Source organism: Acanthopagrus latus, unplaced genomic scaffold (assembly GCF_904848185.1).
Source record: "Acanthopagrus latus isolate v.2019 unplaced genomic scaffold, fAcaLat1.1, whole genome shotgun sequence".
NCBI classification, from domain to species: domain Eukaryota; kingdom Metazoa; phylum Chordata; class Actinopteri; order Spariformes; family Sparidae; genus Acanthopagrus; species Acanthopagrus latus.
This window is the reverse complement of record NW_023504053.1, coordinates 22,501-38,646: the sequence shown is the minus strand read 5'-3', so window position 1 is coordinate 38,646 and position 16,146 is coordinate 22,501. Positions and strand designations below refer to the sequence as shown.

Here is a 16,146-nt window from a genome sequence, read left to right as displayed (position 1 = left end):
ACCGGAAAAAGGTGGCTTGTCCCCTCTGGGTTGGGACAGCTGCCCCCGCGACCCGGTACCGGATAAAGCGGAAGAAGATGGATGGATGGATGGATGGATGGTTTGAAAATGTCCTATTAAAACCAAAATTAAGGACATACATGCAGATTAAATCTAACTTTGGACCTGAATTATATGTTACAGCACATTTACAGAGAAGTCAAAGATCTTTAGTTGCACAGTTGACATCTGGTAAACTTTCTCTGGTCATTAAGGTTGGTCGATTTAAAAATATTCCTGAGGAGAATAGAATATGTGAAATGTGCGAGCTAGATGAAGTAGAGAGTGAGTCTCAATTCCTTTTCGTTTCATGAAATCTACGGACAAAATCCTGAAATATTTTGGTGCTCTGATGAGCAGAAGCTGGGGTGGTTGTTTAATTTCAATGCGTTTAAAACTGCTAGCTTTATTTCTCAAGCCTGGAAAAGAAGACAGGTACATTTGTTTACTTAATTTTTGATGTGCTGATGTTGTTGTGCTGATCCAGTTGTGCTCTGGATCTGGTTTGGTTCTTTTTTTTTTCTTGTGTCCTATAAGCCCATGTGGGCTGAGCATACATGTATGCATGACACAATAATAAAAGTAATCCATTCATTCATTCATTCAGTTAACACTTTAACTTTGACAACCCTACATTTTATATCATTTAGTCTGTAAAAACGCTGATTTATCAAACGTTAGCGGTTAACATGAACAAAGTGTTAACGTGCAGCATTGGCCTTAGTTGCTCAAAGTCTAAACTTACATTTCATGTGACTGGAGAGCGCAGACTCTCCCATTGCACAAATCTGCAAATCTTTTTTGCATCACTCCACTCTTTGATTCGGTCCTCGTCTTAACCATAGTTTGTAGTCATCATTCTCCAGCCATGCAGCGCTCGTTAAAACTACAGCCTCTCGACATTTTGTCATCTCCTGCTGTCTCTCTTCGAAGGGGGCGGTGTGGAGTCACACACAGACCGGCAGGTCGCAGAGAGGAGCAGAGAGGCTCAGCGGAGCCCAGGAGAAAACGTCTCCACATACGGTTCTCTTACTGATTTTATTTCTCCTTGTAATAAACAAACTATCCAGATCACAATTTTGTGAAAGACATCGAATTATAATGTCAAGCACTTTCAAGCACTTAAACTAAAATCCCAGCACTTTTCAGACCTTGAAAAAACAACATTGTAATTCAAGCACCTTCACGGAATTCAAGCACCCGTACGAACCCTGAGTCTGAGGATGATAAACTTTGTGCCAATCTTTGTAAGCAGAAACTCTGACTGTCAGGGGATCGCCAAAATCAACAGGGTTCATCCTCGTTCATGGCAAAGCAGACTGACCAAACAACACTGCCATCCACAGAGACATGCCACTTGCTATACAAAACAAACATTTTCTCAATTACCTCATAATGGCCAACACTGCAGGTAGTCATTGGGTTATTACTACTTGCACTGTTTGAGACAGAATGTCCCAGATACTCTACAGAACACTGTCAACCAATCTGAAAGGAACTATTATTCATGTTCAGAGTCGTACCAGTGAAAATATGTTGTGTTGTAATTCAAGTGAACTGACCCTCTAACTTTAATAGCAGGACCAGATTGAAAATATGTTAATATTCATTGTTTGTCTTTGTGTGGTCTTCGGGGGACTTATAGTGCTGTGATTCATAAATGTCATCTAACAAACAAACATCATTTTGTAGAAAGCAACTGAGATGTCTCACAGCATGATTTCAGAGATATTTCAAAGCGCCAGCTGAAACTGACTCCCTCTATTACAGGCACTGTCTGAGGCATCATTATATCGGTATTTTGCAGGATCCCTACTCATGTCTGCAGCCTGCCAACCCACTGTCCTCCTATCATCTCTTGTACTGGTTGTCCCTGTTCAAATCATCTTCTAGTATTCATGTCACTGCTGGCTGTGAGCTGAGCTGACCTGGTGTCTGTCTGCAGAGACTGGGAGTCACGATGGGCCAAGGAGGAGCCAGCCTCCACAGCATCCAGGAACAGAGGTGGGGTGTGGGCCAGGGTGTGAACGAAGGGTGGAATCAGGTTGGCAGGGTTGTAGGTCGTTGTGAAAAGGGGGGCACTGGCTCGGTGCAGTGGGGGAGGGCTGTGCATGGGGTGTGGGTGGTACTCTGCCAACTCCCTCTGAGATGAAAGCTGGTGCTGGCCCCCATCTCTCATCCTGGATTGGTCTTGGAGATTATACATAGAGATTAAACACTGAGATTAAAGCAATACTGTAGTTTGGTTTCTGGTGAATTTTACTCTTCTTAACATGCAGTGTGAAGAGTTCACTGAGCTCTGAGATTAAACTTGGCTGAACTCAAAGCATGGATATCAGACCCAAGAACAGCAAAATAAAGTAGCTTTGTAGGTATTTTTAAATGGTATTTTAGAAGAATTCAATAAAAATGTTGATGACTCATCCTGCACTTTTGGGACATATACTAATTTTGCGTCCAATATGCTTTCTTCATTTTTATCACAGGACAATGGATTTATAAAAGGAACCATGACTCAGAAGAGCGGAGCGTTTTGATGGAGCAGGACACCCTGATTACACAACTTTACCTGTACCAGTAGCTTTGTTGCTAAAGTAACCACTAACTGCTGCTAAATGAAGCTGCCCTTAGCTAGTTAGTCTCACAGCTTTTTTGACTGAGCCTTGGTATGCTCAGAGTCAATCCTGGAAACAAAACCACCTTGGTGTTCCCTGTCGTTGAGCTGGCCTCAGTCTTCTTTCAGGATGTACTGATCTGTTCTGGTCTGGCTGTGTTTACTGGCAGCTGCCACAGTGAAGAGCGCAACATATCTTCAGCACTACTGGCTACTTGAAACGCTAATCAATATCCATAACAAGTCCCTTCCTAACTGTCTGTTTGTACAGGATAGACCGTATTATGCTGAAGGAAATAGCGCTCTACAAGCTCTTCAACGGGAGCATTAAAGAAGAAAAATACACTAACAAGTACTAACTGTAAATAAGGAGGTTGTATGAAGCCAATTATTTCAGTATTCAAAATACAATTCAGACTAAGATTCAACAAACCACTACTTTTGTTTTATTGTGAAAAAACAGATGAAAATACTAAGGGGGTGTTGGTGCCATCAGTGGGACCTCTCAGTTAGACATTCAGACCAAAACAAGCCTTGCATTTAGCATGTCTATAGCTGAACTATGAGACGGGATTTTACAGCTTCTGAAACACAAATAAAAAGAACATTTAACCAGTTTCCTATCTTTGCCAGAGAACCCTGCAGTTGTTCTGCTGATGCCCTCTGCATCAGTATCCCCACATATCGTGGTCTCACTGAACTGAACAAGAACAAGGCAGCTGTGTTACTTTCATCTTAACACAACGTCAGGCTGTGTGCACACAACAATTGTAATCTAACATGTGAATGTGTTAAAGATTATTAATGCTAGACCTCTGAGCAAAGACTATTAAACTCTCAGCTGTGGAGAAAGTCTCATTTGAATGCTGCTCAATCACAAAAACCTTCATTAATTCAGCTAATGTAGCTCATTTCACCATTTATCACAACCTCTAGTTTCACACAATTGATTATTATATCATTGTATTGAGCACAATGATCAAATGCATCCAGAGCAGTATATTTTGAGAAAATGTGTTAATAAATGAGGATTTAGATACCTGGGCTGCTGAGGCTGGCCTGCAGGTTGCTGTGGGAGGGCACAGTCTGGTTGGACAGGGTGGGGAAAGAAGGTGCTGTGGAGGTGAGTTGGGGCACCTTGGTGGCAAAGTTACCAGAAAAAGAGGGAGCTCCCTTACTGAAAAAGAGAGAAAACATAACTAATAATACACCGTATGACAGCAAAAAACTCCATAAACACAGAGATGACACTGTGATACCTGTTAGGTGCCTGTGTGGGTATGGTGGAGTTAACTGGTTGATGTGTGGGGCTGCTGTTATATCCAGCTCTACTCTGTCTGTATTCAACCTCCCAGATACTCTACAGAACACTGTCAACCAATCTGAAAGGAACTATTATTCATGTTCAGAGTCATACCAGTGAAAATATGTTGTGTTGTAATTCAAGTGAACTGACCCTCTAACTTTAATAGCAGGACCAGATTGAAAATGTGTTAATATTCATTGTTTGTCTTTGTGTGGTCTTCGGGGGACTTATAGTGCTGTGATTCATAAATGTCATCTAACAAACAAACATCACTTTGTAGAAAGCAACTGAGATGTCTTACAGCATGATTTCAGAGATATTTCAAAGCGCCAGCTGAAACTGACTCCCTCTATTACAGGCACTGTCTGAGGCATCATTATATCGGTATTTTGCAGGATCCCTACTCATGTCTGCAGCCTGCCAACCCACTGTCCTCCTATCATCTCTTGTACTGGTTGTCCCTGTTCAAATCATCTTCTAGTATTCATGTCACTGCTGGCTGTGAGCTGAGCTGACCTGGTGCCTGTCTGCAGAGACTGGGAGTCACAATGGGCAAACGAGGAGCCAGCCTCCACAGCATCCAGGAACAGAGGTGGGGTGTGGGCCAGGGTGTGAACGAAGGGTGGAATCAGGTTGGCAGGGTTGTAGGTCGTTGTGAAAAGGGGGGCACTGGCTCGGTGCAGCGGGGGAGGGCTGTGCATGGGGTGTAGGTGGTACTCTGCCAACTCCCTCTGAGATGAAAGCTGCTGCTGGCCCCCATCTCTCACCCTGGATTGGCCTTGGAGATTATACATAGAGATTAAACTCTGAGATTAAAGCGATACTGTAGTTTGGTTTCTGGTGAATTTTACTCTTCTTAACATGCAGTGTGAAGGGTTCACTGAGCTCTGAGATTAAACTTGGCTGAACTCAAAGCATGGATATCAGACCCAAGAACAGCAAAATAAAGTAGCTTTGTAGGTATTTTTAAATGGTATTTTAGAAGAATTCAATAAAAATGTTGATGACTCATCCTGCACTTTTGGGACATATACTAATTTTGCGTCCAATATGCTTTCTTCATTTTTATCACAGGACAATGGATTTATAAAAGGAACCATGGCCCAGAAGAGCGGAGCGTTTTGATGGAGCAGGACACCCTGATTGCACAACTTTACCTGTACCAGTAGCTTTGTTGCTAAAGTAACCACTAACTGCTGCTAAATGAAGCTGCCCTTAGCTAGTTAGTCTCACAGCTTTTTTGACTGAGCCTTGGTATGCTCAGAGTCAACCCTGGAAACAAAACCACCTTGGTGTTCCCTGTCGTTGAGCTGGCCTCAGTCTTCTTTCAGGATGTACTGATCTGTTCTGGTCTGGCTGTGTTTACTGGCAGCTGCCACAGTGAAGAGCGCAACATATCTTCAGCACTACTGGCTACTTGAAACGCTAATCAATATCCATAACAAGTCCCTTCCTAACTGTCTGTTTATACAGGATAGACCGTATTATGCTGAAGGAAATAGCGCTCTACAAGCTCTTCAATGGGAGCGTTAAAGAAGAAAAATACACTAACAAGTACTAACTGTAAATAAGGAGGTTGTATGAAGCCAATTATTTCAGTATTCAAAATACAATTCAGACTAAGATTCAACAAACCACTACTTTTGTTTTATTGTGAAAAAACAGATGAAAATACTAAGGGGGTGTTGGTGCCATCAGTGGGACCTCTCAGTTAGACATTCAGACCAAAACAAGCCTTGCATTTAGCATGTCTATAGCTGAACTATGAGACGGGATTTTACAGCTTCTGAAACACAAATAAAAAGAACATTTAACCAGTTTCCTATCTTTGCCAGAGAACCCTGCAGTTGTTCTGCTGATGCCCTCTGCATCAGTATCCCCACATATCGTGGTCTCACTGAACTGAACAAGAACAAGGCAGCTGTGTTACTTTCATCTTAACACAACGTCAGGCTGTGTGCACACAACAATTGTAATCTAACATGTGAATGTGTTAAAGATTATTAATGCTAGACCTCTGAGCAAAGACTATTAAACTCTCAGCTGTGGAGAAAGTGTCATTTGAATGCTGCTCAATCACAAAAACCTTCATTAATTCAGCTAATGTAGCTCATTTCACCATTTATCACAACCTCTAGTTTCACACAATTGATTATTATATCATTGTATTGAGCACAATGATCAAATGCATCCGGAGCAGTACATTTTGAGAAAATGTGTTAATAAATGAGGATTTAGATACCTGGGCTGCTGAGGCTGGCCTGCAGGTTGCTGTGGGAGGGCACAGTCTGGTTGGACAGGGTGGGGAAAGAAGGTGCTGTGGAGGTGAGTTGGGGCACCTTGGTGGCAAAGTTACCAGAAAAAGAGGGAGCTCCCTTACTGAAAAAGAGAGAAAACATAACTAACAATACACCGTATGACAGCAAAAAACTCCATAAACACAGAGATGACACTGTGATACCTGTTAGGTGCCTGTGTGGGTATGGTGGAGTTAACTGGTTGATGTGTGGGGCTGCTGTTATATCCAGCTCTACTCTGTCTGTATTCAACCTCCCAGATACTCTACAGAACACTGTCAACCAATCTGAAAGGAACTATTATTCATGTTCAGAGTCGTACCAGTGAAAATATGTTGTGTTGTAATTCAAGTGAACTGACCCTCTAACTTTAATAGCAGGACCAGATTGAAAATCTGTTAATATTCATTGTTTGTCTTTGTGTGGTCTTCGGGGGACTTATAGTGCTGTGATTCATAAATGTCATCTAACAAACAAACATCACTTTGTAGAAAGCAACTGAGATGTCTTACAGCATGATTTCAGAGATATTTCAAAGCGCCAGCTGAAACTGACTCCCTCTATTACAGGCACTGTCTGAGGCATCATTATATCTGTATTTTGCAGGATCCCTACTCATGTCTGCAGCCTGCCAACCCACTGTCCTCCTATCATCTCTTGTACTGGTTGTCCCTGTTCAAATCATCTTCTAGTATTCATGTCACTGCTGGCTGTGAGCTGAGCTGACCTGGTGCCTGTCTGCAGAGACTGGGAGTCACGATGGGCCAAGGAGGAGCCAGCCTCCACAGCATCCAGGAACAGAGGTGGGGTGTGGGCCAGGGTGTGAACGAGGGGTGGAATCAGGTTGGCAGGGTTGTAGGTCGTTGTGAAAAGGGGGGCACTGGCTCGGTGCAGTGGGGGAGGGCTGTGCATGGGGTGTGGGTGGTACTCTGCCAACTCCCTCTGAGATGAAAGCTGCTGCTGGCCCCCATCTCTCATCCTGGATTGGCCTTGGAGATTATACATAGAGATTAAACACTGAGATTAAAGCGATACTGTAGTTTGGTTTCTGGTGAATTTTACTCTTCTTAACATGCAGTGTGAAGGGTTCACTGAGCACTGAGATCAAACTTGGCTGAACTCAAACCATGGATATCAGACCCAAGAACAGCAAAATAAAGTAGCTTTATGGGTATTTTTAAATGGTGTTTTAGAAGAATTCAATAAAAATGTTGATGACTCATCCTGCACTTTTGGGACATATACTAATTTGGCGTCCAACATGCTTTCTTCATTTTTATCACAGAACAATGGATTTATAAAAGGAACCATGGCCCAGAAGAGCGGAGCGTTTTGATGGAGCAGGACACCCTGATTGCACAACTTTACCTGTACCAGTAGCTTTGTTGCTAAAGTAACCACTAACTGCTGCTAAATGAAGCTGCCCTTAGCTAGTTAGTCTCACAGCTTTTTTGACTGAGCCTTGGTATGCTCAGAGTCAACCCTGGAAACAAAACCACCTTGGTGTTCCCTGTCGTTGAGCTGGCCTCAGTCTTCTTTGAGGATGTACTGTTCTGTTCTGGTCTGGCTGTGTTTACTGGCAGCTGCCACAGTGAAGAGCGCAACATATCTTCAGCACTACTGGCTACTTGAAACGCTAATCAATATCCATAACAAGTCCCTTCCTAACTGTCTGTTTGTACAGGATAGACCGTAGCTGAACTATGAGACGGGATTTTACAGCTTCTGAAACACAAATAAAAAGAACATCTAACCAGTTTCCTATCTTTGCCAGAGAACCCTGCAGTTGTTCTGCTGATGCCCTCTGCATCAGTATCCCCACATATCGTGGTCTCACTGAACTGAACAAGAACAAGGCAGCTGCGTTACTTTCATCTTAACACAACGTCAGGCTGTGTGCACACAACAATTGTAATCTAACATGTGAATGTGTTAAAGATTATTAATGCTAGACCTCTGAGCAAAGACTATTAAACTCTCAGCTGTGGAGAAAGTGTCATTTGAATGCTGCTCAATCACAAAAACCTTCATTAATTCAGCTAATGTAGCTCATTTCACAATGTATCACCACCTCTAGTTTCACACAATTGATTATTATATCATTGTATTGAGCACAATGATCAAATGCATCCAGAGCAGTATATTTTGAGAAAATGTGTTAATAGATGAGGATTTAGATACCTGGGCTGCTGAGGCTGGCCTGCAGGTTGCTGTGGGAGGGCACAGTCTGGTTGGACAGGGTGGGGAAAGAAGGTGCTGTGGAGGTGAGTTGGGGCACCTTGGTGGCAAAGTTACCAGAAAAAGAGGGAGCTCCCTTACTGAAAAAGAGAGAAAACATAACTAATAATACACCGTATGACAGCAAAAAACTCCATAAACACAGAGATGACACTGTGATACCTGTTAGGTGCCTGTGTGGGTATGGTGGAGTTAACTGGTTGATGTGTGGGGCTGCTGTTATATCCAGCTCTACTCTGTCTGTATTCAACCTCCCAGATACTCTACAGAACACTGTCAACCAATCTGAAAGGAACTATTATTCATGTTCAGAGTCGTACCAGTGAAAATATGTTGTGTTGTAATTCAAGTGAACTGACCCTCTAACTTTAATAGCAGGACCAGATTGAAAATATGTTAATATTCATTGTTTGTCTTTGTGTGGTCTTCGGGGGACTTATAGTGCTGTGATTCATAAATGTCATCTAACAAACAAACATCACTTTGTAGAAAGCAACTGAGATGTCTCACAGCATGATTTCAGAGATATTTCAAAGCGCCAGCTGAAACTGACTCCCTCTATTACAGGCACTGTCTGAGGCATCATTATATCGGTATTTTGCAGGATCCCTACTCATGTCTGCAGCCTGCCAACCCACTGTCCTCCTATCATCTCTTGTACTGGTTGTCCCTGTTCAAATCATCTTCTAGTATTCATGTCACTGCTGGCTGTGAGCTGAGCTGACCTGGTGTCTGTCTGCAGAGACTGGGAGTCACGATGGGCCAAGGAGGAGCCAGCCTCCACAGCATCCAGGAACAGAGGTGGGGTGTGGGCCAGGGTGTGAACGAGGGGTGGAATCAGGTTGGAAGGGTTGTAGGTCGTTGTGAAAAGGGGGGCACTGGCTCGGTGCAGTGGGGGAGGGCTGTGCATGGGGTGTGGGTGGTACTCTGCCAACTCCCTCTGAGATGAAAGCTGGTGCTGGCCCCCATCTCTCATCCTGGATTGGCCTTGGAGATTATACATAGAGATTAAACACTGAGATTAAAGCGATACTGTAGTTTGGTTTCTGGTGAATTTTATTCTTCTTAACATGCAGTGTGAAGGGTTCACTGAGCACTGAGATCAAACTTGGCTGAACTCAAACCATGGATATCAGACCCAAGAACAGCAAAATAAAGTAGCTTTGTAGGTATTTTTAAATGGTATTTTAGAAGAATTCAATAAAAATGTTGATGACTCATCCTGCACTTTTGGGACATATACTAATTTTGCGTCCAATATGGTTTCTTCATTTTTATAACAGGACAATGGATTTATAAAAGGAACCATGGCTCAGAAGAGCGGAGCGTTTTGATGGAGCAGGACACCCTGATTACACAACTTTACCTGTACCAGTAGCTTTGTTGCTAAAGTAACCACTAACTGCTGCTAAATGAAGCTGCCCTTAGCTAGTTAGTCTCACAGCTTTTTTGACTGAGCCTTGGTATGCTCAGAGTCAACCCTGGAAACAAAACCACCTTGGTGTTCCCTGTCATTGAGCTGGCCTCAGTCTTCTTTCAGCATGTACTGTACTGAAGCCAATTATTTCAGTATTCAAAATACAATTCAGACTAAGATTCAACAAACCACTACTTTTGTTTTATTGTGAAAAAACAGATGAAAATACTAAGGGGGTGTTGGTGCCATCAGTGGGACCTCTCAGTTAGACATTCAGACAAAAACAAGCCTTGCATTTAGCATGTCTATAGCTGAACTATGAGACGGGATTTTACAGCTTCTGAAACACAAATAAAAAGAACATTTAACCAGTTTCCTATCTTTGCCAGAGAACCCTGCAGTTGTTCTGCTGATGCCCTCTGCATCAGTATCCCCACATATCGTGGTCTCACTGAACTGAACAAGAACAAGGCAGCTGCGTTACTTTCATCTTAACACAACGTCAGGCTGTGTGCACACAACAATTGTAATCTAACATGTGAATGTGTTCAAGATTATTAATGCTAGACCTCTGAGCAAAGACTATTAAACTCTCAGCTGTGGAGAAAGTGTCATTTGAATGCTGCTCAATCACAAAAACCTTCATTAATTCAGCTAATGTAGCTCATTTCACCATTTATCACAACCTCTAGTTTCACACAATTGATTATTATATCATTGTATTGAGCACAATGATCAAATGCATCCAGAGCTGTATATTTTGAGAAAATGTGTTGATAAATGAGGATTTAGATGCCTGGGCTGCTGAGGCTGGCCTGCAGGTTGCTGTGGGAGGGCACAGTCTGGTTGGACAGGGTGGGGAAAGAAGGTGCTGTGGAGGTGAGTTGGGGCACCTTGGTGGCAAAGTTACCAGAAAAAGAGGGAGCTCCCTTACTGAAAAAGAGAGAAAACATAACTAATAATACACCGTATGACAGCAAAAAACTCCATAAACACAGAGATGACACTGTGATACCTGTTAGGTGCCTGTGTGGGTATGGTGGAGTTAACTGGTTGATGTGTGGGGCTGCTGTTATATCCAGCTCTACTCTGTCTGTGTTCAACCTCTGCTGTGATGGAGCTCTGCTCTTTCCTCAATTTTGTCCTGCAGTTCTGAAACCAAATCTGGCACATAAAAATATGCAATATTGGAGAGAATGTGTGGACGGTTGTGAGAAAATGGAAGGAGACAGAGAGAGAAAGTGGTCCAAGACCAAGCCCAAGACAGAGGGGTAAGACTTAACTCCCTGTTTGCCAAGCACTTAATCTGTTCTTAGAGTTACATCATCAAATAAGCAATAGAACGGATCGATAAGGGACATCTCTCAGAGGATCAAAACAGGAAAATAAGTGTCAAACCCTCATTTTTTCAGGTGTGACACCAAGTGCTGCAGCGATCAGCCTCTTCTTCTCTAGATCAGGATACTGGTCCTCCAGGAACAAGGCCTCTAAATACACTAACTGATCTGCACGCATATGCAAATGTACACAAACACACACACACCAAATGGAGGTCAACTACTTGCTTAGTCAAACCTGAACACACACTGACACTTAAGTTACCAGCATTGTGGGGTATTCGTTTTCTCTTCTTCTTTGCAGGTGGCGGTGGGCAGCTGTCCACAGTCTCTGACCCCGGCACCTGAGAGAAGCTCACGCTGTGGTCTCCACCCGTAGTGCTGTAGAGGATGGAGCGCTGGATGGAGCAGACCTTGGTTATCTCCATCTGCAATTTACCAGACAAACATTGCCTCAGTACTCTTCATCTCAGTCAAATATTGCCTGATTAAAAATGATAATTATTTGCACTGTGAAGTGTGAATAATCACATTTCTTTAAAGCTGAACTCAAGTTTGGAGGGTGGAAAAAAGATGAGGTGTAAACTAAAAGCCAGCAGGGATCTTTGTCTGCCAAAACACAACTGAAGTGCAGCAAAAAGGGCACAACTGAATGTTTCAGCCCACAGAAGGCAAAGTAACAAAGTGAAAAGTAGCAACAAAATAAAAGCTGGTTCAGAACTTCCAAAACCAAGTAATTAATTTACAGTTTTGTCTATGCTCCTCTCATGTTATCTACACTCAAGGGTGCAGATAATGATCGTTTCATCTTTAAATGATCTGAAATTATTTTCTTGATTGACCAATTCATTGTTTGGACTATACTATACTATACTATACTATACATGAGTTACAATTAATGTCCTGGTAATATATGAATTAACTGACAGCATTTTCTGTATGAATTGGCTGTATCCACAACCCGACTGACAGGACCAGCAAAACAGGCATGTTTGTACGGTTTATGTTTGCTTTTCTGCGTGCTGTATTTCTCCAATGAGTGCAGCTGAAGCCTGAAATCAGGAAAATGTACATTTCTTGCTGTTCATAATATGACTTTAAGATTAACTGCAGCTGTGGGTGGTGAACGGAGCCTACTTACAAAATAAAGATTACTGGCAAATTTCATGGTGTAGGTACAGTGAATTATACTGGCAAATAATAATGAATTATTATAATACATTCCCCCTCACATATTTACAGATGTAATGATTTGACACAGTTTGTCATGATCAAATTCTGCAGGTGCGTATTCCAATGATTCAATGAAAGTCTTTCGCCCACTTATATAACACCAGATCACACAATGATCCAGAGATTTAAATCTGGAGGCTGTTTTCACAACCACATCATTAACATTGCAGCAGACTGTAGGTGTTAATCATACCATACACATCACACTGTAATTATATGGGACAAATGAGTAACATGGAGATCTTAACTAGAAGATGCATAAATGTCTGCCATGCTGCTCTGCAATCAAACATTATTCAAAACCACAGGCGTTTATTTTCAAGTTTATGCAATTTACCCAAACTTTCTAAATATCTCTAAGCTGTCAGGCTGAATTTGGGTCTAAGCTGAAATGAACCAATTTGAACACAACTCAATATATTGTATTGATATCAATAACACTACATTCATGCCTTCCCTCTATAACAGATGCAAAATTGTACTCATCAGTGTCTGAAAATTTCAGCTAAAGCTGAGTTTGTTGCTGGAGCTGCAGCAGACTGACGTTGCGTTTTTTATAACCTTAAAGCCATGTAAAGGGAAACTCCACCAAATTTACACATCAAAGTCTGTTTACAGGTCTTTGGGAGTACTATCGCGTAAGTGAAAAGGTTGTATATAAAACCTTTCATGACTCCAGATGGAGTCTCATAAAATTGAATAAATTGCATCAGTTGGATCTGGAGCTGGATTTAGAGTTTGAAGAGTGAGCTTACTTAGCTTTGTAGCCTCCTCCTCTCTCTGCTTGAGGCCAGTGGCACACGGCTACATTAGCCACTATTTGTATTAAACACACCTGACTCTCAGACTGAACTATTCACCACCTTTTGTATTGTGGGCAGGGTAGACCCCACATTCTGACAGACTTTCAGCCCCCCTTGCTCAGATCTTTCAGCTTGGCCTTCATTTTGTTCTCAACTACACAAATGCAACGACAGTGCAGGTTTTGTAGTTGTGACTCTATCGCAGTGAAACAATATGTACGCAGACAGACCAAAAACAACAGCTACGCTACAGTTGACAGGTTGAATGATTGAAAATGTGATAGTTATCTGCAAATAAAGCAAAACTCTCGCCAAAATGCAACCTAGGCTTTTTTTGTGACTGTCTATGAGTGAAACCTTTGTGTAAAAGCATAATTACCATGAAGGAGGCACCTTTGAGATTTACCGTCTTTACGTTTTCGGGCAAGCTCATTTTCAATGGGAGTTTAAGGGGCATTTTTACGCTAGCATCAAAATCATTATTCACTAAGAAGGCTCGACACAACATGAAACTTTGTTCGTAGTATCACCAGGGTCTCTACACATGAACACCAGCATTGAGAACACTGTTTGTGTATGCAGAGTTTACTAAAAAGAAGGCTTTTGAACAACTCACGTTAGCAGCTGTATCTTTGACGCACCGTCGTCATGGCAGACAGAAAGGGTCGATCCCCGAGCGCGACCTAACAGGAAGGCTTGAGGAGCGGTCCACCATTACTCTCCTTCCTGTTAGGTCGCACTCAGGGATCACCTTAGGTTGCTTTTTGGTGAGAGTTTCAGTATAAATGAAATAAATGTGGATCCAGGTCACACAGTGGGGAGCTAATAGCACCGTTCCTACTTCCTACCTCCCTAGTTCTGGCACCCTTGCTTGGACCATGCCAAATTTCAAACTCTGTAAAATTTTATGACTGCATATTTTACAGTTGTGCTTTATGCTTACAAAATATGTCAACAGGCAGGCAGACATAAGAACCACAAAGTACTCATTCTAAGAGCACAGTAATGCTCAGAGCTGTTCATCACTCCAATCTGAGGCTCCGACAGAGCCGAGCTGTCCTCTAAGCTCACTGCTGTCACCTCATGTTTACTGCCAGCTTGTGTTTCTTTGTCCTCCTCATCCTTATTTTCACTTCCTGTCTCGCCTCCCGCCTCTTCATCCTCCCTTTGATTAAACACTTCCCCCTCTCCATCCCTCCTCCTCTTCCTCGTGATCCCTCGGCTGTTCTTTGTTTCCAAGTCTTCCAGTTCTTCATCACGCAGAAGGCTTGGACAGTCTGTAACAGAGTGAAGAGAGAAGAATTTTTACTCTTATATACGATATGTAAAGCCTGGACCTATTTTTTTTTTTTTTAATTAATGCAGATACATACACATATGTCCTTAAACCCACACAAACATATTCCAAATAATAATAATAGTACTATAAAGAAAGAAAAACAATCAAAAACAAAACAAACTTATAGACGCTGTGCAAATGTAGGCAATTCTGAGCAGCAACCAGGAGAATAGGAAGACAAGACAGTTGACAACAATGTTCATTTGTGATCACTTGAGGCTTGAACTCACAACTTCTGGAACCAAAGACTGTCATCTATCACTCTGAGCTAATTTGAATTTGAATCCACTGTAAAACAATTCAGTTACCAAGACAAAAATCTGAAAATACACAATTGCAGCATGGAGATGTTGGTAATTTGTTTTTAAAAATGACTGATTTGCTCCATAAGTGAATAACTGATGTTTAGCTATGTCATTATTGCATTGACTCCAATTGTTCACATGAAATTTTAAATGCTGTGAAAAATTCAGTTTTTGAGGCTCAATTTTTGATAAATCACAGGAGGAGAGAGGAAACAGGTTTAACAAGTTTTAGTTTTGAAAAAGAAAACTGAGTGATGTACTTCATAATATTAATAGCTTTGAATGTACAAAAGTTTCTTCAATATTGAGGCTACAGTTTGATCAAAGTTCTGAAGCTGTGGTTGATTTGTTATGAATTTTCAATGTTTTGAACTTTAGAGGCTTGCTGTAGCGCCACCATCAGGACTATTGTCTTGGGTTTACAGCTGAGGTAATCTGGCATGAGACTGAACCTTTATGCAAAATTTAGTTAGCTTTCACCCACGGTCCGGTCCAAGCTATTTGTTTTTATTGAGCGTAGAGGCTTGCTGTGATGCCACCATCAGGACAACAGTCTTGTGTCTCATGTTGAGGACATCTGACATTTTGATCTGTCATCATCATCATCATCCTAGCTGGGTCTCGAACCCACAACCCCTGACACCAAGAACCAGCTCCTAACTCACTGAGCTAATGTCAAGCTGTCAAGGCAGATTTCCAAAATGGTCAAAATGTCAGAAATTCTGTTACCTGAACACAAATCATAACCTGCATCTTGACAGCATGTGTTTTGCTTCATAAGAGAAAATCTGATGTTTAAAAATGTCACTCTTACATAGACTCCAGTTCTTCCCATGAGAACAGAATCAAAATGTTCTCAAAAAGTCAGTTTTTGAGATAAAATTCTGATATTTGCCAAACTTCATCAACCAGGACTCCAAAATATTCTCAATATTTTTCAAGAAGATCGAAAATGCATTTAGCAAGAATTTGATAGTATTATGTTTAATTTGAGTATATGTTCGCAGTGCTGTTTACAGTCAAACGTTTTGATGCACTGTAGGCTTAATTTTTGATAAATAAAAAATCTGAGAAACAAGTTTTGTGGAGGACGGTCTGAAGATGCTCTCTAGCAAGTTTAGTGACAATTGAGCAAAAATTGTAGGAGGAGAGGTTTTATAAGTTTTACAGGTTTCGAAAAAAACTGAGTGATGGACTTCATAATTTGTAATGAGTTTA

The 16,146-nt window shown here is 41.7% G+C and overlaps 1 protein-coding gene across 5 annotated transcripts in view; it reads right to left on the bottom strand.

Moving 5' to 3' along the window:
* LOC119015875 (proline-rich protein 36-like) overlaps positions 1–16,146 on the bottom strand; it is a 32,040-nt gene that overhangs the window by 12,346 nt on the left and 3,548 nt on the right. Inside the window, exons 2-13 of one of the 5 annotated variants that reach the window (XM_037091928.1) lie at positions 14,356–14,561; positions 11,514–11,676; positions 11,310–11,416; positions 10,927–11,075; positions 10,708–10,844; positions 9,220–9,481; positions 8,438–8,574; positions 6,984–7,245; positions 6,202–6,338; positions 4,476–4,737; positions 3,694–3,830; positions 1,968–2,229 (exon numbers count right to left, since the gene is read on the bottom strand). In XM_037091928.1, the coding sequence (XP_036947823.1) occupies positions 1,968–2,229; positions 3,694–3,830; positions 4,476–4,737; positions 6,202–6,338; positions 6,984–7,245; positions 8,438–8,574; positions 9,220–9,481; positions 10,708–10,844; positions 10,927–11,075; positions 11,310–11,416; positions 11,514–11,676; positions 14,356–14,561 (2,221 nt within the window). Of the gene's footprint in view, positions 1–1,967; positions 2,230–3,693; positions 3,831–4,475; positions 4,738–6,201; positions 6,339–6,983; positions 7,246–8,437; positions 8,575–9,219; positions 9,482–10,707; positions 10,845–10,926; positions 11,076–11,309; positions 11,417–11,513; positions 11,677–14,355; positions 14,562–16,146 lie in introns of those variants that run through there. The other 4 variants (XM_037091929.1, XM_037091932.1, XM_037091933.1 and 1 more) reach the window with 4 other exon arrangements.